At 46.1% G+C, this 25,218-nt stretch overlaps 1 protein-coding gene across 1 annotated transcript in view; it reads right to left on the bottom strand.

Annotated features, from left to right (window-relative positions):
• Positions 1-673: 673 nt before the first annotated feature.
• The window catches only part of Tram2 (translocation associated membrane protein 2), a 76,940-nt gene continuing 52,395 nt past the window's right edge, over positions 674-25,218 (bottom strand). Inside the window, exons 3-11 of the mRNA XM_005318567.3 lie at positions 18,910-19,019; positions 18,288-18,404; positions 11,979-12,037; positions 11,135-11,219; positions 10,489-10,559; positions 8,898-9,002; positions 8,479-8,622; positions 7,487-7,650; positions 674-6,182 (exon numbers count right to left, since the gene is read on the bottom strand). Of these exons, the coding sequence (XP_005318624.1) occupies positions 6,109-6,182; positions 7,487-7,650; positions 8,479-8,622; positions 8,898-9,002; positions 10,489-10,559; positions 11,135-11,219; positions 11,979-12,037; positions 18,288-18,404; positions 18,910-19,019 (929 nt within the window). The 3' untranslated portion in view covers positions 674-6,108. The remainder of the gene's footprint in view (positions 6,183-7,486; positions 7,651-8,478; positions 8,623-8,897; positions 9,003-10,488; positions 10,560-11,134; positions 11,220-11,978; positions 12,038-18,287; positions 18,405-18,909; positions 19,020-25,218) is intronic.

Raw genomic sequence — 25,218 nt, 5'->3', positions numbered from 1 at the left:
GCTGGAGTCTCCTGGTTTCTCACACACAGCAGGACTCCAACTCAAACCTGCCAAAGCTCCCCCCTCCCCGATTAGGTCCACTCACCTTCACCTCAAGCAGATGCTCTCTGGTAATTCTCACCCTGTGGGTGTCTATGACCAACTATACCTGTCACTGAACTCATCTCCTGAGCTTCAGCTACAGGAAACAACAGGCCATATAAGTGACATCAAAAATCCTAAGTGCCCACCATTACTACTAATACTGGGATGTCTTCTAGTCAGCACCAACATACTTGGTAGCACTGAAGCATATGTCCTCTAAGCCAAATGACGTCATATGATAGCAGGCATTAAGCATAGAGAGCTTCCTTCTGGAGCCGCCTGCTCACGAACCCCATGCTAAGAAAATCCCCTTTTCTACTTTACTTGTTATAGATTGAATTAAAATGATACATATTACCATCTAGTACTTTTTATAACTGATTCTCCATCCTTCATTCCAATTCCCTGATTCATATCACCACAGTGAACAAATGTATTTCAAGAAACACAGAAATGACTATGGAGTGAAAAGTTTTAGACATGAGGGCTAAAACTGATGTAAAGTCACTTGTCAAGTAAACATAAGTATCCAGATTAAAAAGCACTCCTACATAGAGGCATGTCAAGTTATTTCAGAGACAATTAAGACTGATAATTCTATGCCTTTTATTCAGTTATTACAGAAAATATTTGATCATTTGTTTCAAAATGTACATTAAAAAATCCATACAAAACTGTAATTTGTTTTAAAACCAGACAGAAACAGTGGAAAAAGGATTTTGAAAAAAGTTCACCAAAAGTAAAATAGACATCCCTCCCCCCAACCCTTTTACATGAAAGCATAAATACGGCAGGTACAAATTTTCCTTGAGTTCCTTGTGGAAATTTGGTCCATAACATGAACAGGCTAAAGTAGAAAAACAAAGACAACTTGTCCACATTTGCATTATGAGTTGCTCAGGGCACCAGCAGCCTCAGTTCATCCTTCAGATGTTTATTTCAGAGGAACTGAAAAGTGAGGTTTGTAGTCTCAACACATAAACACTCGAATCTGCACCCAACAGGACGGTGGTACTCACTCCCACAGCCAGACCTGCTCAGACCTCAGGGCTCTCCACCCAGGGCTGATTCTCCATCCTCTCCATGTGCACAAGAAATTCTGAAACATTTTTACAGAGTGATGGTGACACCACGGGCCTCACAAAGATTGTATTCCCAGACGCTGACTTAGGTCCCATCCTGAGGATGTTTTTTTCTCCTTTTCAACAGATTTTTAATTTTTAAATATAAAGACTTCTAAGATGATACCACACGTTCTACAAGAGGGCCACAGAAACCCACCCAGCATCATGAGTGACAGCAACATGGGGAAATGGCTGACATTTCTTCTGTAAGGGATGATGACTATCCCTCCCAAAGGTCCCTCCTCCCCACCTATTGCAGGGCAATGTAAGGGACAGAAGGGCCTGTGGAAAAGCCCACGGGCTGGGAGGGTTATTGCACAACCCGGAAGGGTGGGAACAGGCACGCAGGCAGGTGAGGGGCAGGGAGGAGGTTGTGGCTACTAACACAAGGTCACCCCAATCAGGAGCTGTAGCAGTTCTGCAAGTGCTGGACTAAACTCTCTGCCAAACAGGTAAGGAGTTAGGTCTCTGGACCAGGAAGTACAAGTAAACACCTTCCACAAACTTTGGGAAGTGAAATAGATCAGAAGAGGTTACAGCAAGGGTGCCTTTGTTTCTAATATGGGGTGAGAGGAGACAAAGGTCAGGGCTTCTGTGTGAGGCAGGGTACAGGGACTGCAGGGGTAGTGCTGGAGCCTCGGTGCTTCCCTTCACAAGCACAAGGCACAGGTGCCTGCCCTTGGGCCACTCACAGGCTTCTATAGCCCTCCAGCAGGCCAGAAGTGAGCCTCTACAGGGAGAGGCAGAAATGAAGCAGATAACACAGAGCCTACTACTATGTGGGGAGGGTGTCAAAGTAAATGAGGAAAAACTGTCGGTCCGTGTCCCTTTTATATGTACTGTACTGAGTGAGGTATGATGGTGTCCTTGGCTGCATATGCTCAAAGCCCAGAGCCCTGGCAACTGGGGGCTGGCCATACAGTACAAACGAAGGCCACACGGCAACATAAGGCACTTATTACACAAGAACAGATCTGCTTAAGACAAGCACAAAAATTCTACGGGAGTTACCAAACACTAAAAGGCTACGTAGAGCCTGCAAGTCTGAATGCTTTTTATCTTCAGGTGTGCTGATCCAGCCATCTCCATAAAAGAGGACATGAGTGGGAGGTGAGGCCACAAAGGAGGCGTGGCCTTTTCTAGCCTCTCAGGAGGTGTAGTTAATACTCATGCAAACAGGGAGAAGGTGGGAAGCTGGTGAAGGCTTCCTCACAGTGGACCACGGGCCAGAGGGCTCCAATTTATTCTTAGGTTTTCAAATGAACTGATGGTTCTCCAGTAACCACCACTCTCTCTCCTGAGGAAAAAGACTGTAAACTCAGGAGCAGGAGAGGAGAAAGACCACCCAACCGCCCTGACTCTCAGGCCCTCAGCCCTCTCCATCAGTGGAGAACAGAGGCCATAAGGGTTTAAGATCCACTTGAGACACTGAAGCCCTTAGACATTAGGGAAGTTAGTTATGTTCAGACAATCCTACCTTTTCCCACCCCAGATATAGGCAAAATAAACAGGAAAGACTGATACCTATCAAAGAAATGCAAACCAAGGCCTTCCACAGCCAAAGGTGTTGGCAAGCCTCTTGTAATTAAAGCTTCCATGGTACATAACTTTACATTGTGGAATTTTTGGAGGGCATGCAACCTCTTTCTTATTTACCACTGAGACAAAAATCCAGGGGTACTGAGGAAAGAGGTCTGAAAACCTAGATGCACAAACCCACCCCTGGCTTTAGGGTCCCAGGGATTCCAGTCAAGGGAAACACTGTGAAGGTAGCCAGAACACATGTCTCTTTTGATTTAAGTGTTGGTAAACTCCCTTTTCCCCCAGAACTACCTTCAACAAGAACACATGAAACTTATTGATAGTGCAGCTATCAGTGCCTGGAAGGTAAAAATAACTTTCCCATCACTGAACTTGGGAGAATTGACAGCAGGGGCTCCTCTATCCACCAAAATGGCCTCCCTCTCCTACCACTGCCATCTGCTGGCATCTGAGTGCAGCTGTACCAGTCAGGGATGTCGAGAGGCAGTGACTGAGGTAGATGAGCATCTTTTCTTTTGCCCTTGGCGGCTGGTGCTAAGCTGCCTCTCCAATGGAGGGGTCTGCAAGGCCTGCACAAGTGGCTTGGTGCTTTGGGGATAGGATAGACTAAACAAAAATGAAAACATAGCCACAGTGCCCAAGTTAGTACAAGCTAGCCCAACCTGCTCTCAGGATCAAGTGGAATTGAGTTATTTAAACTCTGGCAACACGGTTTGTGTCAGCTTGCCAAAGTCTTGACTTTGCTGTGACATAAATGTGCCAGGGAGGCAGGTAGGGGAAGGAAATACCCTAACATTAACCTCTAAGCATCCACAAACATCCCTGAAGCCCAGGATGGCAAGATGTCAGGAAGGAGAGGAAGAAAAATGCACTTTCAAAAAAACTGACCTGCTTTCTAAGGGTAATAAAAAGAAACCCAGGGTAGATCTTTCCAATTCCATGTTTACCCCATGGTCTCAGGGTTTTTTTTTTTTTTTTTAGTGCAGAATAAGATTATACAAACTCCCATGACTGAACCAACCCTTGACCTTTAGGAAACACTCTAAGTTGACCCTACCTGCAAGGTTCATGGTACCACGCCCAAGGCATGATACACCAGCAGCACTGGAAGCTTGCAGGAGACGTAAGAAACATGGAGCCATGTATCCTGGGACAGAACAATGAAAACCCACATACAAGAGAATGGGGGCGGCTGGATCCAGGACTTCAGCTGCTCTGCTCACTACCACATCCCTAGCCCTCAGAACACTGCAAGCATGCTCTAAGTATCCACTGAGGGCATGACTCAGCAGCTCAGTCTGTGACTCACCTGAGGGTAAGAGACCTCCTACAGAAGGCTGGTGAGGCTATGACAGCCTGGGGAGAACCCAGAAGGTCATCTGAGCCAATGCAGGAGGAAGGTGGGTTTAAAAGGCTGCTGGCTGGGCTCAATACTCTCTCCATGAGTAGTTTCAGGCCAGGTAAGCATAAACTCAGTTACTGTCTATGTAAGGGCTGTTGGCCTGAAGTGGCAAGGGGGTTTCAGATCAGCTCTGCTGAGTCAATACCAAGCTACCTGCTTACCAACATTCTTCTGTGCAGCCCAGAGAAGGGTCAGGGAAGGAGAGGAACGTTAGAGGAAAATGCACACTCTCAAAAATATTGTCCTACTTTCTAAGGGCAATCAAAAGAAACCAAGGGCAGTCTTTCCAATTCTGTATGCTTACCCCAGACAGAGATGGAAGTCTACAGTGGTGTTTGGAAACAGATCCCTTGGCTACTGGTAACTTAAACTTTGTCTACAATATTCTCCAAGTGACTTGGAGAAGGGGAACTGCCTTGATGAAAAGACCCTTGTCCCCATTTTTGGATAAAAATCCAAGGTCTGATCTCTACCATGTCAAAGAGAGGGTCAGTATGCTAGGTGACATTAGCATTCCTGTGCCACCAAGAACTGCTCCCCGTCGCCTCAGCACAGGGCTCAGGGGTTCTTAATCAGGACCTTTTCAAGCCTACCTCCTCTTCAGGAAGTCCTCGCAAGACAGCTTAAGGACCTGGCAGCCTTGTCTTCAGGTGGAGGGGACAGGAAAGAACATCACAGGGAGGGAGACAGAAGACTTCTGTCAACAGGGATCTTCTGCTCATCCTCATCCAGCTAGAAGAGCGACTCTGAGTCAACCCTAGCTCTTGCTGTAGTTGTGCTCAATAAACATCAGCAAGCGACAAGGATTCCAAAGAACACTCACAAGTAAGGCCAGAGGGCAGATGGCCAGGTGACCCTCTCTGGGGCACCAGGGGACTGGTGTAGGGTGGAGCCCTTGAGGCTTAGTGTTTCTGCAGCTACAGAGATGAAGTCAAGGTAGAAAGTTTGACCTGACAGGGTTGGCTGGTTCTGGACTCCAGACCAGCGCATCTCAGGCAGGTTTGCTAACTGTTTGGTTTTGAGTGCTGGTGAATGGTTGAAGAAACAACAGCGGCTGGCATTGCTGGAGAATGGCCCAGGCTGACTCCTGTGTCTCCTGTCGTGTTACGAGTCTGCCTGCTGCTCGGCATGCTTTGCTCTTGCTCTACAAGTGGGAAGACTTGTCCTCCTTTAGCACTTTCCTCCAGAGTAAGTACAGGCTGGTTTCAATATAACTCCAGCACGGGAAGCCCTCTGGAGTCATGGGACCCAACAGAGTTAATACCGTCCTCCTGGATCATGTTGCCATGTCCCAAAGCCAAATGCCTCGGCATTCACAACCAGCAGTGGCTGCTGTGCCTCAAGATGGCGTGTGTAGAACTGGAATCAGACACCTCATCAGTTAATCAGCACCAAGGAGATTACGATCCAAGAGGGCAGGCCTCTCCTCTTCCTGCCCATCCGCATAAGGACCACCAAGGGGCCTGCTACCAGCCCCACGTGAAGCTCCTTGGCACAAGGCTTCCAGATGGACAGGTCCTGGGAGAGTGATGGACAGGACCTCAATCTTAGCTCCCTCCCATGGTAAAAACCAGACACAGAAAAATTGCACGTTAAAGTGAAATAAAGAAGTAAGAAGAAAAAGCAGCAGCCACGAAGGAAGAGAAAAAAGAGGTGAGCAGAAGAATAACCATGAGGATCTAGGTTTCTAGAAAACCCAACACAGGACAGAGGTGAGGCCGTAAGTGGCTTGAGGGAGTGACAGAGGAAGATTTTTGGCTTTATTGAGAATGGTTTATGGAAGAATAAGAAGAGAAAGCCAAGAAGAAACAGAAACCCCCCCTCTCTGAAGACAGGTTTCTGCTATTTGAGACGGAGCATGTCAAGGAGGAAGGAGGAGGCAGTGTTGGGGGCCTGGGTTCCTTGCCTCCCTGTTGGGCCCCCACCAAGAGGATTCCTGTTCTCAGCACTTTGGCCTTAAGGAGACTTGAGTTTCTTAGTCCGTGGGGATGTTCCATTCTCTGCTTTCACAACTCCATTTTCGTGATAACCTGGGAAGTGGAAAGAGACAGACATATGTGGGGTTTCTGCCAGGACTGAAGCAGGAGAACGAAGGATCGGGGCAGATCAAGGAGTGGGGCCACTCAGCCCTCCTGATGCACCCCCAAGAGCCAAAGTGGGCATTGGGCAGCAGTTTCCTATAGCAAACAGAAGTGTTGACAGCTCTGGGTAGGTTTCTGCTTTCCCCAGTATCTTAGACAAATGGCTCCATTTGAGGTGCTAGGTTACTGATTGTGCTTAAGCCTGGGGGCTGGGGATGACACACAGAAACAGGTATCAGGTAGCTGCCCTCCTGCCCAGGCCTGGGGCTGAGGTGAGAGCTCCCTGGAGTCACCTAAATGATGCTAGTGCTCACAGTTCCTTTCAGGCTTCTACAGGGCACCAACTCATTTCAGCAATAGCGCCTAAGAATGGGGGCAACAGAGAGAGGGTACAAAAGGCTTAAGGGAAAGGCCTTACTCAGATGCCTCAAACTCCTCTGGCAGAAAAATTGTGCTCTTTTATTGTTGTGGAAAAGACTTCCATGTGCTTGATCCAAATCAAATAGGCACTTCAGAGGCAGCCTCTGGCCACTCCCCCACCCCCAGGCCTCCTCCTCACATCCAGCTGCGCACGTGTCTGCTTCAAACACACAAGCCCTTGCCAAGCAGGCAGCTGCCTGGAGAAAGGCAGGTGAGTCAGAAAACAGATCCCAGTGCAGACAAGCTCCCAGGCTGGACAGGAAGTGAAGGGCTGGGAATGCTCAGGGACCTATGGGGGTAGGTGATAAGTGGGGTGTGTGTAGGGGCCAAAGGACAGGTAGGTGTCCCACCCCTGCCACCCACCTAGCACTGTGTCATTGTGAGTCATTCCTGAACAGAGAAGGAGCCAACAATCCAGGAAGCAGAGGTAGGCCGAGATGCAGAATACAAGGGCAGGTGAGGACACAGCAGGGCACAGTGTAGCACAGGGCATGGGTGGGGGTGGCAGCAGCAGCAGCAGCAGCAGCAGCAGCAGAACTTGGCTGGGCTCCAGAAACCACCCTGAGGACATGTTTCCCACCAGGGGTACCCACCCAGCACAGCCCTGCCCCACAGTGGCCTGGGATCCTGGCCTAGTTAGGGCCAGCCTTGCCCACATTCTGTCCTTGGCCCATGCCCAGCCACGCGCCAGTCACGGAGCCCCAGGCCCAGGGAAATAGTCAGGAAGGAGGAGCCAGCAAGACTCGTGTGTGGCGTGCCCAAGAGCCTCCAGCTCCTCCCCACCCATCCCAGACAGACCTCACCCTCTCTTAGCCTCGGGCCCTGGCACTCACCAGATTCTCTCTTGATGAGCCTGGCTGGAAGCCTTGGGGCAGCTGGGACTCTCCGCTTGGCGTTCTGCTCATTCCAGTATTCCCGCCAGTGCCTCAGCTGGGAGTGGATGAAGCGCCACATGAGCCAGGCCTGGGCAGCACACACCAGCAGTAGCATGCAGAGCCTGTGAGGCAGAGAAGATGGCTTGAGGGCGGGGCTTAGACCAGCGTCATCAAATAGGGAGACAAGGCCTGGATTGTTCAGCTTCCATGGCCAGTCCCCTCACATTGCCACTATCATTAGGAAGAGCATGTGCTGTGGTCATTATACTAGCACACTTCAGCAATGCTGAAGTAAGAGAGACGGGAAGGAGGTGGTTATGCATCAAGCTCCACAATCACACTACTCTCATGCCTGGGGGGAGCCTCATATCCATAGCACAGAATAAGGCTAATATAAACTCCACAGATATAGGTAGAATTCAAATGACTGAATTATGATATACCTGAAATAATTCTGAGAGTGGCTTCTCATCCAGCATGTCACTTAAAAGAGCAGCAACCTTGGACAGTCACACCTTCCAAGGCCTGTGTACTCATGGTAGCATATGGCTTCTGGTTGTTTCCCTTGACTACCAGCCAACCTCTGGATGATAGGGGTTTAAAGAGTCCTCACATGGTTGTAAGGATCAACTGAAAGACCAGACGTAAAACCTCTTGTGCACCACAAAGTGTTGCACAAAGGTCAGAGGATTTGTATTTGGATTGAGATCCTGACTGCAGTCTGAGCAAACCAGAGCCAGGAAGTAAAGAAGGTTTTGAGGGAAGCAGAAGGCTGGTATCTCCTCTCCCCTCAGGCCTGAGGTTTAGAGATTTCCAGCTAAACCTCAGCATTTGGGAGACTCAAAGGTCTGCTGCCTCTTGACCTTCTGCAGGAGTTGTGCCAAGTTCAGAAGGTTCCAGCAGGTCTCAGGGAGCCCTAATTCATCACCTTGGGCTTCTGCCCAACTCACCTGCAAAGCAAGGTGTTGAAGTTCCCTTTCTCAGGGTCAAATGCCTGGTTTTCCATGCGAGCCAGTCCAAAGCCAATGGCCAGTACAGCGAGGGTGAGAATGAAGAGGCGTGTGACCCCGAACACAGCAGCCCAGGCATTAAACCTACTCACAGAGGCAGGAAACAGATGTTAATCTTTACGGCTCTTGAAAGAACCTTCACTCAGACCCTGAGTGGGAAGAGGACTCAAAGAGGGCCTAGTAAGGTACTTGAGAGGTATCTTCAATAAGATGCTCCCCCACCACCAAAAAACCTTAGGTGCAGCCTGCAGACAAGTAAGCACGTAAACCCAGGACAAAAGCCTCTACCCGCTCAGGTCTCAGGGGAGCCCATGTTCCTAAGGCCTCTGAGTGGGCCAGTCCCTGGCAGCTCTACTTACAGTTTCTCATTGTTTTCGTCTGCGAAGTAGAAGAGCCGTGCCATGTGGAAGAGGAACTCAGTGGAGTACTGCAAAAGCAGCAAGATCAGGCCCAGGCGGCTCAAGCTGCAGACAAAAGATAAGCTTTACCCTCCCCACAAGCAGAAACCATGGCCCCATCTTGTCCTAGGCTGTCCCATGTGCCTGGACACTGCTTTCTATTTCACTTGCTGGGCAGGCCCTGATTCATCCTTTAAGATTCAGGTTAGCTATTGCACTTTTAGGAGTTTTTCCCAAAGCCTAACCTCCCTCGGCTCTTCTCTGCCCTATCTGGGTCAGGTGCCCTTGTCTGTTCCCACCGTGGACCTGACACAGGCTCTTCATAGCACTCACTCATCATCTTGCTAGAACCAAGCACATAAAAGGTGCTCAGAACAAGTGTGCAGAGGTTGGAAACATAAAGGGTTCCTGCTAAGAGATATCATTACCCAGTCCTTCAGGCTGAGAGTGGGGAAGCAGGAGGCACTCTTCCTGTATGGTGCTCCATGCAAAACCATTGGGGAGATGGTGCAGAGTGGTTTCCTTAGACCCATGCTACATGTGACCCATGAGCATCCAATACCAGGCAGAGCTGGCACACACAGCCTGCACCCCTCCAAGGCCCATCCAGGAAGTGACTTGGCTCTAGGCCTCTCTGGGAGACCAGAGATTGAGCAATGCTACCCTCCTGGACTCTATTAACCCAACCCAGTCATTCTCACAGGATGCCTGCTATGAGAACCCAGGAGACAGGGGCTCGCAGACCTCCAGGCACTAGCAAAAGTTACACATAGCAGGCACTCAAATGACAGCCTAGAGGAAGTATAGGGAGCTCAACCCTATGTGGATAAAGCTCAGGTGAAGTCCAAATTATAAATGAAATGACCTTTTCATCCTACATAAAAGAGACCCTCAAGATCAAACTCTAGGGCTAGGGTGTGGCTCAGTGACAGAACGCTTGCCTAGCATGTGTGAGGTTCTAGGTTCCATCCTCAGAACTGCATATAAATAAATAAAGATAAAGGTCCACCAACAACTAAAAAAAAAAAAAAAGAAAAAGAAAAAAGAAAAGATCAAACACTATAGCAACTCTGTGTACTTCTAGAACAATCAAGCAGTAAACTACTCTTCATGACATTATAAACCAAAGAGAAGGGAATCCTAGGGTCATGGGCTCAAGCAGCATTTGGACACTGAGGTGGAAGCCCAGCTTCAGGCTACCTTTAACCTGCAAAGCCATGGTTCAAGGGCCAGCATCTGTCAAAGTCTTCTCTGGTTTTCTTTCAGGTTGAGGCTATCACTCTCTGACTTCCCATGGCTGGTGAAACAGACCTTATTATAGTGCTCATCACAGTAAATTGTCCTTAGAGTAAATTATCTACATCTCTCCTACCAGATAGAGAATGAATCACTGAAGATCAAACAACATTCTATTATTCTTCTCTGTGTCCCCATGTCTTAGCATGGTACCTGATACACAGAGGGCATCTAATCAATGCCTTCTAATTGAATGATTGTGAATAGCAGGGACATAAGAAGGAAAGGAACTCTGGTGGCTCAAGGTCTCACTCACTTTAAGAGGTATGCTCCGGCTATGTGGATCAGGTACAGGCAAATGTACTGGAGCTGGCGGGGAATCTCCTCCTGGAAACAAAAGAGCCGCAGACAGTAAACTTGTCCCTTCCCTACCTGAGGATGCAGGGAATGCAGGGAAAGCGTGAGGGCCAGGTCCCCTAACCCCTCCAGGACTGGGTGGCTTTAACTCATAGTACATGTCACACCAGAGTCTGTCCTGCTGGGCTGCTGCAAAGTTCAAGGGTGAGGCAGCGGCTTCGGGTCTCGTGTCAGAGGGCAAGGTGTGGACTGAGGAGTAGAACATGGCAACTGGGGAAGAGGGCTTTTGGAATTAATTCAGAGTGAAACAATTTTTTTAAAAAGCTGTGGGAGTGGCAAACATCTCTCCAGGATCTTGACATTAGATTTTACCCAAAGCCACACTCCTGGAAGAGGCAGGCAAAAGACTGATACTGGTGGCCGCTCATGAGGTTCCAAAAGGCACTGCCACAGAGGCTGAGTTAGCATTACCTCAAGCACCAAACACCCCATCACCAGCCTACACCCTGTGCTCTGGAGGAAGGGAAGGGAGGCAGCAAAGGGAACACAGGAGGGGAGTGGAGAATGAAGGAACTCCCTGGGGGGCAGGAAAAGCACATACTCACCTTCCGTACCTTCTGGAAGTAAAGCTCAGGAAGTGCATGCAACCAGTAGGCCAGCTGGCACAGGTAGAAAAACTTCACCTGGAAGCTGGAGAAGAGGGAGGAGTCTCAAAGAGGGTACAGCACCACATTCCACTGGTGCTTGCCAAGCACGTAGGTCCAGGAGCTTGGGGGCAAGGCCTGCCACCACTACATCCACAGTGGCCATGCCATATACAAGACCATCTAAAGGGACATGTAAAGTCCATGGAAGAAAAAAGCAGTATCACAAGTGTACGAAGGAGGAGGAGTTCTTCAGCCTCCAGAAGGGAAAGCTGAGGAAGGCGCTGATTCCAGGGCACTTTGGATGGATATGGTGACCATAGAACACAATGAACAATGGCTGGATTCAAGTAGCAAAGGAAGATCTAGCTCAGCTCTACATCCTTTGCTATTGTTGCTCTGAAAGGTCATAGGAGAGGCCTCCTGGAAACTAGAGATGGGCCTGAGACATGGCAGCACCAGAGAGGCACAGGATGCTGCCTGTGACAGAGCATCAGCCAGAGGATGGATAGGAAGATGTGCTGTGAATGGCACAAAGCCAAAAGACTGTGGGGAGTTCTACTTTGTATCTGTCAGTTTAGGTGCCTCTGTGGGAAGAGCCAGTGCAGGTGACATTCCATTTGGGGATTCTCTGGGAGGAAACAGCCATACACAGGCCTACTGCCCACAACACCATGCCTCAATAGGCTCAGGACATGATCTGGTCCTCATGCCAGTTGGCCTTGTAATGTTCTGGCCACACTGTGGGATGAGAAGCCAGGGGACCACTTGCTCCTCCCTGGGGACCAGGTACAAGAATACTCACGAGAGGTACACATGCGGGTAGTCTTCCCAGAGGCTTCTTGGGTTTGTTAAGTATCCTTCCTGTGGTGGGTGAGAAGAGAGCACTTAGAGATGTGAACATGGGACCCACTGGGGTCCTGTCACTGGTCCAGGGGTCATGGCTGCACCCAACCCCCACATGCTGAAAAGAGTAAGGAACAGGAAATGTGAAGACATAGAATGCCTATACCTGGGACCCACTGGCTCTCTTCCACCAGTGAGAGCCATAATCTAGTGGGAAGTGCCATGTTCAGGTCTAGATACCTGGGTCTGAATGTGGACCTGACATGTACCAGCTGTCTCTACCAAACAAGTTCATTTGTTTCCATAAGCTGTAAAATGAGGTTATGAATACTATCTCAGCAGAGTTATTGTTGGAAATCAACCTGATAGTTCCTGGACAATGTCTAGTATGATGCCTGGCCTGTAGACACTCAGAAAATGCTTACAGAATGAATAAGCAAACGTACTAGAATCAACTTCCACTGGAAAACTGAAAGCTGAGACTGACTTTTCAGATCACCATAAATAAGAACAGCAGGGCCCTGCAAACCTCACTGTGCATCAGGACTCTGACCCCCATCTTATGTTGCATCATGATTGCCACGTGTCTCCTCCAACACTCTAGTGAAGTTCCATCACACTAGAGCATTTTCTTGCTCTCCTTTATGTCCCTAACAAGTAGCCCCACACCCCATACACAGAGGGGGAAGTAACCTGAAAACCTTCCCATCACACAACATCTAGAAATGGAATATAACAAATATGCTTTTAATAGCAAAGCAGAGCTCACAAGAAGATAAGGGAAACCCCACCCCCACCCCCACCTCCAGGACCCAAAGAAACAGGGAACTAGAAGCCAGAGCAGTAAGTGACCTGTAGCAGCCCAGAAGGCACAGTCTTAGGACCAGGGTTGTAGTGCCCACACAGAAGACAGTGCCTTGGGATGTGGAACCCAAGATGCTAGTATGAAATGAGGATCCTTGAAGGGCTACAACCTCAGAGAAAAAGTAGTCTAGAAAGTGTTGCTGATCCAAAAAAAAAAAAAAAAAAGTCTGCTTAGTCAGGCTAAGGACGAAAACAAAAATATTTGCCCCAAATACCCACAATGTCAGGTTTGCTCTCGCCTGGGTCTGGAGTTCAAACCACCTCAGTGATTCAGGAACCACCAGGCTGATAAATCAGTACTAACAGCATGTTGTAGTCCAGTGATACCCTGAGGACATACCATCACCTAAGGATACATGGAATTCCCACAGATAAATCCTTGAAATGTAAAAGATGAGCTTATAATCCAAGATTGTAAAACATAGGAGGAAAAAGTCCACCTTCAGCAAGAATCAACTGACACAGAGTCTAATAACAATATGTTAGTTGAATAAATGAATGATGGATGCTTTAAACAATTTCTTCTGGGGAAAAAAAAACAAGGGCTCTTGTTTGTTACTCAGAGAAGTTTAGATTAGTATGACCTCTTGAAGAGAGAAATGGAATAGAAATAAAAGATCTGAAATGAGATAGTTTTTCAGTAGCACAGCTAAAAATCTAAGCTAGGCCACCAATTTCCTGGTTCTAGAACTCCAAGAAGGTTACTTCAGTAATCAGAAAATCAGTTAAGCTGGTAGCTGTATGGTTTAGACGTGGTATCCCCCGAAAGCTCATATATGAGACAATGCAAAGTTCAGAGGAGAAATGATTGGGTTATATCCTTAACCTAATCAGTGATTAACTGAGTGGTAACTGGGGGTACGTGGGGTATGGCTGCAGGAAGTGGTTCATTGGGGATGTGGCTATGAGGTATATATTTGTAGCTGACAAGTGGAGACCTCTCTCTCTGTTTTCTGATCATCATGTGAGATGTTTCCCTCTGCCACACTCTTCTGCCATGATGTTCTGTCTCACCTTAAGCCCCAAGGAATGGAGCTTACTGTCTTATATATGGAGACTTCTGAAACTGAGCCCTGAATAAACCTTTTTTCTTCTACAATTGTGCTTGTGGAATCTTTTAGTCACAGTGGTGAAAAAGCTGTCTACAATGGTGGATTTGATGAGAAGCCTGAGAACCTTGACTGTTTGCTCCAAAGGTAAGAGCCGGGGTTTTATAATGCTCAGGGGATGAGAAGGTCAACTGGTTTAGTGAAAAGCACTCTAGTCTACTGTCTGTTGGATCTGAGATTGTATTTCCAACTGAGGCCTGATCCACCCTCGATCACTAACTGCCCTCTGGCCTATCATTTTGGGTACAATCCACACTGCCCCAGTGCCATTACTTGGGACCTCATGAGCACAATGACCTGATAGACCCAATCAGATTCACTTCCCAATGCAGTCACAATAACTTACACTGGAAGGAAAAGTCTCACTCAAACCCTATGGCCCCAATTACAATCTCTTCTCACACCTCCACCCCACTCCCTTGGTCACACACAGAGGCAAGAAGCTGTGGACATCAGGGTGGTGGCAGTGAGTTCTTTCACACACCCACATTGCTGCTACCCATTCGCCTCCCCTTTCTGCCATTAACACATCAGATCTGACCCCAGGCACAGTGACACCTGGTCTTCCACACTCTCTTGCTTCCTTCCAGGGAAATCAGAGGGGTGAGAACAACCCTTCCTAGAGGAAGCAGCAATGCACTTCACAGGAAAAATGGTACTTCTGGGACTGAGGTGGAAGAGGCGCTTCTGCCAAAAAAAAAAAAGAAAAAAGATGGGCCAAGAAAAGCAGCGCTGTGAGAATGCCGCAGCCCACAGGGTCTTGTGACTTGCAAATGGGAACCCCCTCTGCTTGGCCTCTTCACTTAAGAGACAAAGAGGTCAGAATCTGGAAGCCAACACAGCAAGAAAACTCTCCAGAAAAATGCTGCCTTCTTGCGAATGTCCAGTCCACTGGGACTGGAGGAGGATGGGCGGAAAGAGGAAAGCTAAGAGAGCCAGAGGAAAAATGACTCATTGCTCTGAGAACAGCCTTTTCCAGACCTCTGTCCAGGCAGCTGTCTGAGGGAGAGCTGGGCTGGGCCACCTCTGAGCTGAGACATGCCAAGACACCTGAGTTCCTGGGGCCCAGAGAGGCACAGCAAGCACCTGTAACTCCTTCCGAACCCCATCCACCCAAGGCCTCTGCAGATGGTTTGGGGGAGTTCTTGAAATCCTTTGTTCTCTTTTGACTCTGCACATCAACTCATAAGCTAAGCAAGGCCTCAGCGTGCTGGAGCGATTCCTTCTGCTTCCACAACAGCCTTCCTTTCTGGGGAATGATCAGAAAGAACCACAAAAACAGCAGAAGCCAGACATAACACAGCCAGTTGCTAGAATCAGGCGTTCCCTATATTATTTGTTCATCAGGAACAACCATGTGCTACAAATCTGCTCCAAGGTGACTAGTCTATTAGTAGCAATCAGTTCTGACACTAATTCCCCTCCATCAGATTCTCACTGACCAGTGGGTTTTAGGTTTTAAAATATGAAAGTCAGACATACCAAAGAAGTCAGGCAAATGCTCACCCACCCTGCATTCTCCAGTGGAGTTTTATTATGGTTTTTTTTTTCCCTCTTTTCCCCTGAACAACAAATGATATATCAAAGATAAATTGAAAGTCAAAGGTTGATGTTCTTATTTGGTTGTCCAGCCATACTCCCATCACTCTGACTGCACATATACTTGAAAAATGCCTAAATCAAACACCAAATAAAACTGGTATTTTTGGTAAGAGGAATTTGGGATATAGTTTTCCTTTTTTTTAAACTTTTTTGTATTACTTTAAAAACATGACCGTCTATGATGATTATGAAAATCATCAATTCATTACATAAAAAATTGTTGAAGGCTAGAGAAATAAGATCATGTGCAGCCTATTCATTCCTCACAGTCAATATTTAATGAGCACTTAGTATACGTCAGGCACTCTATAAAGGATATAGCATAAGCATGGTGCCTGCTAGCAAATAGCTCAGGGTCCAGTGTGAGGCAGGCACAGAGAACTACACATGAACCAGAAGAACACCAGTAATGGGTGCAATGCATAAAATGCAAATGAGGGGCATTCTGTGAGCAGGTAACACTTAGGTGGACACTGGATAGCAAGAAGGAGATGGCCATGTGATGCCTGTGGAAGTAGCACTTGAGCAGAGGAACCACTAGTGCAAAGTCTAGGAAACAGAAGTGGCCAGAACAGTAAGAGGAACAAAGGTGGACACAGCAGGGCTGTGTCCCCTCAGATCAGACCAGTTAGGCCAGTAGGACCCATATGACATGAGTGAGGGGGAAAAAAAAATTTTACTTCAGCTATGAGAAAAGCTTTTAAGTACGATAAATGCAAGATTTTACCTGGGTTTTGTACAGATCCATCTGGTAGAGCAGTTAATGGGTTAGGGCAGGGAGGCACAGAGTGGACACAGCCTCCCTCTGGAAGGAGGACATTCAGTGTGCAGGTGAGAAATAATAGGCACTCAGGATTTACAACCTCGACACTGCTAACATCTGGGTCAGAAAACCCTTAGCTGTGGGATTTGTCCTCTGCAGTGAAGGGTATTTGGTAGCATTCCCAACTCCACCCACTGTGTGCCAGCAACCTGTTGCCAGGTGTCCCCAGAGGGACAAATTCCTAGACCACTGGGCTAGGGGTAGCTATACAGGTAGAAAGCAACAGACAGAATATCAGTGTGTTCTGGAGCACAGAGCTGTTGGACCCACTGATGAGCTGACTGGAAAATGAAAGAAAGAGAAGAATCATGAAAAATTTGCATCATAAGAGAAAACTGAGTTTAAAAAAACTAGCATTTTTTTACTCCTTTTATAGAATTCCTCTTGCTCCTCCATCACTTTCCTCCCACACAGATAATGAGGCAAGGAGTCTAGCGGTGTTACTAAGAGGTAGGATCACCAGAACACTGTATGTTTCCCTGGTCTCTATGTCCTGCTGACCGTGCTGAGTAGGGAACTGCTCTCACCACCCCATAAAAGACTGTTTGGAATTTCCCCAAGAAAAGCCCTCCATGCTTCCAAACTAATTTCCATCATCCTTTTCTAGTCTGTAAAGGACTGAGAAGCAACAGTTGAGTGCTTCATACGCTAAAAAGGGTATTGTAATTTCTCTCTGGCCTCCAAATCTGGCCCCCATGTGTCACAGCTAGGGTGGAATGTCTGGGGGTGAGGCTGAAAGGGTAAAGTGAGTCAGAGATGAGGCAATATTTCCCATGAAAGATCAGTTGAGTTACATGTCCTTTGGTATCCTGAGGCCATTCTACCTCAAAGCAGCTAAGGTCTCCAGAGGTTGGCATGAACTCACTGGGGGTGGGGAGAAGCTTGAAACTCCAGTTTCAGGACAAGGGAAGGGTATATGCAAGGTAAGTCCACCAGAGGAGAATGACATGGACTTCAGCTCAAGAGAATAATAGTCTTAGGTCCCTCATTTAAAATTCCTAGTGTACTGCTTAGAAAAACCACTTTTCAATGAAATAATAATAGGAATAAAAGCAATATACAAAAGGACATGTTGACTCTTGCTTTAGGAATATTAAGTCCATATTCAGCTCTGGGCCCATCCCTTCCTCAGAAGACACAGAGGAGGAATGTGTGGGAGGCAGGAAAGGAAATCGCAAAGAGGTCATAGGGTCGTTGAATTTTCTACACCCAAGGTCGGGATTTCTCATGGGATCAGGTTATAGACAGGAGGGATTCCAGGGAAGAGTAGGTGTTAATTAAAAACTTCCTAGCATGACAGGCAGGGTCTTGTTATAGTGAACCTCAAAGGACTATCCACATTCCTTTATAAGAAGAAATTCTGCTGTATCAAAGATGGCTTGAAATAAATCCTATTGTAGAAAGGGGAGGAGATAAATCATTTGGTCCTGTAGGCAAGTGTGGGAAAGGGCAATATGTAGACAGGGCAATGCTGGCCTTGTGTATGGGAGGCCAATGCAGCAAAGCAGAAAGTAAGCTGGATTTGGAGCTGGACTTCCAAGGCCAAGCCATCCTTGGAAACACATACAGATAATCTGCAATATCTGAGCTTGAGACTTTTCAGTCTATAACACAGGTACTGGAATAGACATGAAATTGACCTTATGGAATTGGCCTGGTGAAACTATATAGTGCTGTGTAGGTACATGCTATAAAGTGGCATCTATGTCATTTAGCCTCTCATGAAATACCATGTGAGTGCAAAGAGTTTTAGTTCTAAGAAAGTTATACCTTACTCTTCTTCTTCTCTGCAAGCCCTTTGTGGTCATTCATCAGCAATACAAGACACAGAGCTGCCTCTCACCCATCAGCAGTCCCGAGGGCCACTCACCGTCAACACCACGTAGAAGCACCACACCACTGAGCTGAGATGAAAGACGACCAACTGTCCAGATTCATTGAACTTGCTGTGTTTGACTTTGGAGAGATGAAGCCGTTTGCTGATTTTCTAAAGGATAAAGAAAACCCCACATATCAATAAACAAGAAGAGCATTCACATCTGACAGATTTCAAACTCGTTTCCTCCCCATGAAAGGATTAAACATTGTTAGAAGTCTGAGCCCTACTATAAACCAAGTTATTAGTGCAAGCCTACAGCATACATACAGTGCTTGGCTTAAGGCAAACGTTTTGAAAAAACAGCAAGACTCACATCTTTCTCCTATACATAAAGAAAACAGCCCTTAATCATGTCACAGACGACAGACCGTAAGGACAGTCTTGTCATATTTCAGACAGTTTCTCCTGTGTAATAAATACTGCTTTCCCATGTGCTGATCAATGAAGGATGCTGAGGACAAACTGTAGTAAGGGAAGTCCATCAATAGGATCAGCCAGGGGATACAAATTAGGAGGTGCACGGATTGAAAACTGTAGTTTCCTCCAAGGCAAGGTCCTCTACCCCAAGGCATCTCCCCAGCTCCCAATCTCAGAATCCAGACATTGCACTTACATCTAAAATGTATTCTTGAACCACAGCGTGTAAGATGATGGTGATGAAGATGTAGAACAAGATTGTTACCAGGTCCTTCGGGCCGTAGTGGTAGTGCACCGTCTCACTGTCTGTGGGGGTAAGAAAAGCTCCATCAGCATCCCCAGGATGAGGAAAGCTCTGTGGCCCCAAAGTGAAGACATGAGAAGCAGGATGTGCCATCAGACACTGTTTGCTGTAGCACTAGACTTAGAAGAATGTTTCTGCCCCAGCATCCTATCCAACCTCTGGACTTGGCCTTTGTGAAGCACAAAGCAGGGAGAGCTAAGTGTATCACCATATTTTGATGACTGTATGTCTCCTAAGTCTGGGCAGGAGAGTACAGTGGTTAGGAGCCAGGGGTTGAAGACAACCAATTTCCATTGTTGGCTCCATCACAAGCTGGTTGTGTGTCTTTTTTAAGTAACTAGCCTTTCTGTGCCTTCATTTCCTCCCCTGTAAAATGGGACTATAGTTACACTCCATCAGGGCAGCATAGCATGGGTTAAGAGTGTGAACTCAGAAGCTTGACTGCCTGAGTTTGTATCACAGCTCTGTCTTTTGCAACCCATGTGACCTCTATGTGTAACCTTTAAATGCTTCAGTTTCCTCATCAGTAAAGTGAGGATGACAATAACAGGGTTATTTTGAGAAATAGATGAATTTATTAGTATAAAGTGCTTACAACAGTGTCTAACACGTAGTAAGTGCTATATGAGTATTTGTTACTGTAGGGCTACTATGAGGATTAAATGAGATAATCTGTATGCCAGATGCTTATTACAATACCTATAACTTACAGCAAGCCTGCAACAAATAGGGATTTATTAGATAATGGTAATAAATGAGATGGAATCCCAGACATAAAAGTCTTATAAAACTCTGTCACTTCAGCCTTCTCCACAGACAGAGGCTGGCTCCAGTGAGCAGGCGGCAAGGCTGCAGGAGCCTGGGGAATGCCTGTTGGGATCTTGCAGCTCTGTAACCAGCATGCTCTGGGCAGACACTCAGGCTTCCTCTCCAGCTGTGCTGTGTTGCCCTGAGTCATACACATGAGTCATTACTTTGTTGGAATGCATTTACCAGAGGTAGACCAGGGTCTGGCTGGCCAGAGGATGAAGTGAAGTCAAACTGGATCACTGTGAGAGTCACCCTTATCCTCAACACCAAGGACTAGGAGAATGTGACAATGGGTGGTGTCAAGGACAGAGAGAACATGAACTTTGAAATCAGACAAACTTTCCTTTTTGCTTTTCCTCCTCTTTTCCACAAAGATCTACTCTGTGAGAGGTCATGGGCTAACCTGTGAAATAGGGAGATAAAAGATGCTGCCTGCCAGGCAGGGGTGCAGTGGCATGTGCCTGTAATCCCAGTAACTCTGGAGGCTGAGTCAGGAGGATCACAGGTTAGAGGTCAGCCTGGGCAACTTTGCAATACTTGGTTTCGAAATAAATAAATAAATAAATAAATAAATAAATAAATAAATAAATAAATAAATAAATAAATAAAAGGGCTGGGAATAGAGCACCTCTGGGTTCAAACCTCAGTACTATGGGAAAAAAAGACACTGTCCTTGGTAACCAACTGCACAGTCCAGCAAGGAGACTGACAAACATACAATTATACTACAGAAAGGCACATGCTGCCAAATGGCAAATGCAGAGGGCCACAGCGAGAAGGCTGGGCTCTAGCTGGGGTCCCTGGTCAGTGAATGGGATTCCATGGAAATCCAAGAATAGGCAGATAGTGGTGTGGGCATCCTAGGCAGAGAAATCAGCATCTGCCAAGGGTGCAGGGAAGGGTACTGGGGCAGCAGGAAGGGAGTCAGGGCAAACAAGGAAACTGTCGTGAATGGCCTGTGTGCCACTGATATCCTGAAGAAAAGAGAAGATATCCAACAATTCAAATTAGACAGGAAAACAATGAGACTTGGGTTTTGGAAAATTTACTCAGCAGCCTGAACAGTGGCACATCTGGAGGTGAGAATTCCTGGAGGTGAGGGCACCTGGAGGTGAAGACACCTGGAGGTGAGGGCACCTGTCAGGAACCTGCTCTGTGATCTAGGAAGGGAATCATGGGGGCTGAATTAAGGCAGGAGGAGAGAACAGGAAGGTGGAGGAAGGGTGTTGATGGTGAAGAACAAATGAGACATGGTGGCAGATGGGAACCAGGCACCGAGGACTAAGAAGACACAGGAGGTGAGGGAGAAGAGATGAACATGTGACTCAGCCTCCTGTCTCTGTTCCACCATCTGTGAGGTGGGATTGCATTTTCCCTGTCTTCCTCATAAGGGAGGATCAAAGGAGACAAACTTCATTGTAGCATATTTTGAAACTATAAAATAACTAATCACACTCAATGTTTCACCAACAAGACTAAATGGGATTTTACTGAATCAAACAAGTATAGCCTAAAATTTGTGAAATAACATCCATGGGGGCTTTGGGTTGTTTGTTCTAAAGCTTCCTAAGGGTCACCTGCCTTTCTTTACTCCAAACACTATAGTTCCAAACAGAAGTGGTCACAGCCTTAAATCCTTCTTGAAAGAACGAATATACAGAGCCTGGGGAGCAGCTCTGCAGTGGAACCCTAGCCTGGTGTGTGCAAGGCCCTGGGTTCTACCCTTAGCACCACAAAAAAAGAAAGGTAGGTAGGTAGGTGAATACACTCTTGTGTCCTTCACTGTTGAGCTGCATGCATATATGCTTATCACAAACCATGTGCAGGGCTCTGGACCGGGTTGGGAAGAGAGTAGTAGGTAGGTGGGCAGAGCCCCAGCCCTCTTGGAGCTTAGCTCTTGGTATGGTTTGGATGTGAGGTGTACCCAAAAGCTTACATGTGAGACAATGCAAGAAGTTTCAGAGAAGAAATGATTGGGTTGTAAGAGTCCTAACCCAATCAGTGAATTAATCCCCTGTTAAGGATTAACTAAGTGGTAACTGAAGTACTAGGATGTGGCTGAGGGAGGTGGGAATTGGGCATGGCTTTGGTGTCTATATTTGTATCTGGCAAGTGGAGACCTCTCTCTCTCTCTCTCTCTCTCTGCTTTCTGAATGCTGTGTGAGCTGGTTCCCTCTGTCACATTCTTCTGCCATGATGTTCTGCCTCACTTGAAGGAGCCCCAAGGAATGGAGCCCACCTTCTAAGGACCAAGACCTCTGAAACTGTGAGCCCTCAAATAAACTTTTCCTCCTTTAAAATTGTTCTGGTCAGATCTTCTAGTCATAGCAGCGAAAAAGCTAACTAAAACAGCACTATATACCAAATCCTCATATACTTAAAAACCATACATGTATACAGCATAATTGGTCAATTTCATTCCTCCCTTTTCCAGTCCCTCCTCCCTATCACTTTCCTCGACTCCACTGATCTCCCTTCTATTGTCATGGGATTCACACTTCCAATTGTATACCTAAAAAGCACCAATTTAAAAAAAAAACTATAAATGAATAGAAGGAAGATCAGTAGAGTAGAGGAAGGGAAACACCAGGAGGGAAGTAAGAAGAAAAGAGGAAATAATAAGACCTGATTTCGAGTGAATTATATTCTATGCATGTATTCTCTACTCTATCAATTTCTCTTTGGAACGAAAGTGTTTGGAGTAAAGAAAGGCAGGTGACCCTTAGGAAGCTTTAGACAAATACCTGAAGCCCCCATGGGTGTTATTTCACAAATTTTAGGCTGTACTTGTTTGACTCAGTAAAATCCCATTTTGCCTAATAATGATGGTCTTGATGGTGAAATATTGTGTTTAGTTATTTTATAGTTTCAAAATATGCTGCCATTAAGTTTGTCTCTTTTGATCCTCCTTTATGAGGAAGACAGGAAAAATGCAATCCCAGTTCAAAATGAACCCCAAAATTATGTGTAACTATAATATATTAATAAAAACATTTTTAAAAAGTGGCTAAAGAAATTCAGCTCAGCAACAACAACAACAACAAAAACCAACTCAATTTGAAAAATGGGCAAAGGACTTGAATTGACATTTTTCCAAAGAAGACATATGAATGGCTAACAAGTACATAAAAGGATGCTTAACATCGCTGACCATTATAGAAATGCACATAAAAATCACCTCATACCTACTAGAGTGGCTATCAAAAAAAAAAAAAAAGTATTGGTGAGGATGTGGAGAAATTAGAACACTTGTGCTTATTGGTGGGAATGTAAAATGATGTTGTCACTATAGAAAAGAGAACAGTACCTCATAAAATTAAAAATAGAATTATTATATGATCTGGTAATCATACTTTGAACATAAACTCAAAAGAACTGAAAGCAAGAGCTTAATGAAGTATTTGTATATCCTCACACACAGCACTGCTAACAACAGCAAGAAGCTGGAAGCAGCTCAAGTGTCTACCTAGATGAATGGGCAGATGAATGTGGTGTACAAATAACACTAGAATGTTATTCAGCCTCAGAATGAAAGAAATTCTGTCACAAGCTACAACATGGGATGAAACTTGAGGATATCATGCTAAGTGAAACAAGTTAGTCACAAAAAGACTAATATTACAATTCCACTGGTAGGAGGTTCCCAGAGTAGTCAAATTCATGGAGAAGTGTTGATGGGTGCAGGGGCTGAGGAGGGAATGAGGAGTCACTGTTTGATGAATAAGAGAGTTTCCATTTTCCAAAATGAACCCAGCTTTGGAGATTCATTTCACAACAATGTGAGTGTACTTAACATCACTGAACTGCACACTTAAAAATGGCAAAGATGGTAAAATTTATGTGTATTTTACCACAGTTTTAAAAACACAGTGAAAACTAGCAACAGGTGTGATAAGTGCTCTGAAGTGAACCCAAGGCTGGGTTGGGGCAGGCTGGGGGTCTGCAGAGGTTGGGAATCACACAAAGGGCCCCTTATAGATCACACTACGATGCATGGATTGTGTCATAAAGGCAATGAAAAGTTCCTGGAGGATTTCAGTTCCTCATTTACAAAGATCCCCCTCCTGCCATATAAAGCCTGAGTTAGTGGCAAGGGTGGAAGTGGGCAGCAGTCAGGGGCAAGGGCAAGAATTCCTGGAGATGGGGAGACAGAAGGGGTGTCCTGCCCTAGGAGGGTGGCAGAACCATAGAGACAAATTTGTTGGATAGATCTGGGTGACAAAATCAAAAGGACCAGCAGATGGCCTGGCTTCAGGGAATGATTCTCAACTTCCTTCTGGAATTTTAACTGTATTCGGTACCCTCAATTTTTGATCTCAAGAGTTCTTCAGAATGCATTGACTTCTTTGATACTCATAACCATCTCATGAGATGGACAAAGAAAGTGGATGAGGTAACAGAGTTCAGAAAATTCAGAGACTTTGGGATATGGTTCATTTAGTGGCTCTTGGTTTCCAGTGCTCCAGCCCAGCCTCCAAAGGCCATATCAAGGTCAACAGAACCCTTGAACTTCCTCCAGGGCTTCATTGCTGCTAATACGCTGCTCCTTTGAACTCATTCTCCTATACTCATAACAAACAGTGTCAGACCCAAATTCTCAAAAGCAATGCTCTGACTCATACAAATCACCTCAACTGCTTTCTGACTTACTATCTTCCTATTTTTGATCAGAGTAGCAAAGGAAATTGGTTGGACTCCTTCTGCTTTCTAGAGAACAATAGGCTTTGGAACTTCCTTTAAACAAAGTGATAACTAATGATTTAAACTTTTATTATAAAAGGTTTTGGTTGTTCACTAATTCTTATAAAATGGCTCTCATTACCCAGATAAGAGTACCTGGTACTTACGAATTACCCTATCCACAGAGTCTCATAAAGAATGGCAATGGTTTGGCAGTAACCTTTCATCATTTTTTAGAAAAGTAAGTTTTGGCATGTCTCTGGGCTATCAGACCAGAAAAGGATCTAACTGATGATGAGCCACAGAAAAATGCCTACAAATGGGCAAAGTGATCCAGTTGTCATTCAATGTGGAGACCCATTGTAGGAAGCAGGCAATATCCTTCACTTCCATACAGAAATATGCTTTTAACTATTCTTCTTTAAATGTATCATCCATCTTCTTGGTATATCTTTCACATCTCCACTCTGAGAGAGAAACCAGTATTTTTTAAAAATCTACTTTCTTTTAAACCTTTCTAAGAGAAACACACAGCTAAAATTGAGATAAATGGCAAATGACAGGTAGCCTCAGTGTCAGAGACACAACAGAGATCAGTGGTGACTGCGGAAAACTCTTGCATGTGTGTCCATGGGGGTGAGGGAACTGGTGGGGAAGCTGCTTCTCAGCCATTATGGCTGAGAGACAGATATAGCCCATGTGGGCAGATTC

The sequence above is a fragment of the Ictidomys tridecemlineatus genome, chromosome 8 (assembly GCF_052094955.1).
Source record: "Ictidomys tridecemlineatus isolate mIctTri1 chromosome 8, mIctTri1.hap1, whole genome shotgun sequence".
Lineage (NCBI taxonomy): Eukaryota > Metazoa > Chordata > Mammalia > Rodentia > Sciuridae > Ictidomys > Ictidomys tridecemlineatus.
The sequence above is the reverse complement of the archived record's forward strand: the minus strand, read 5'-3'. Positions and strand labels throughout refer to the sequence as shown.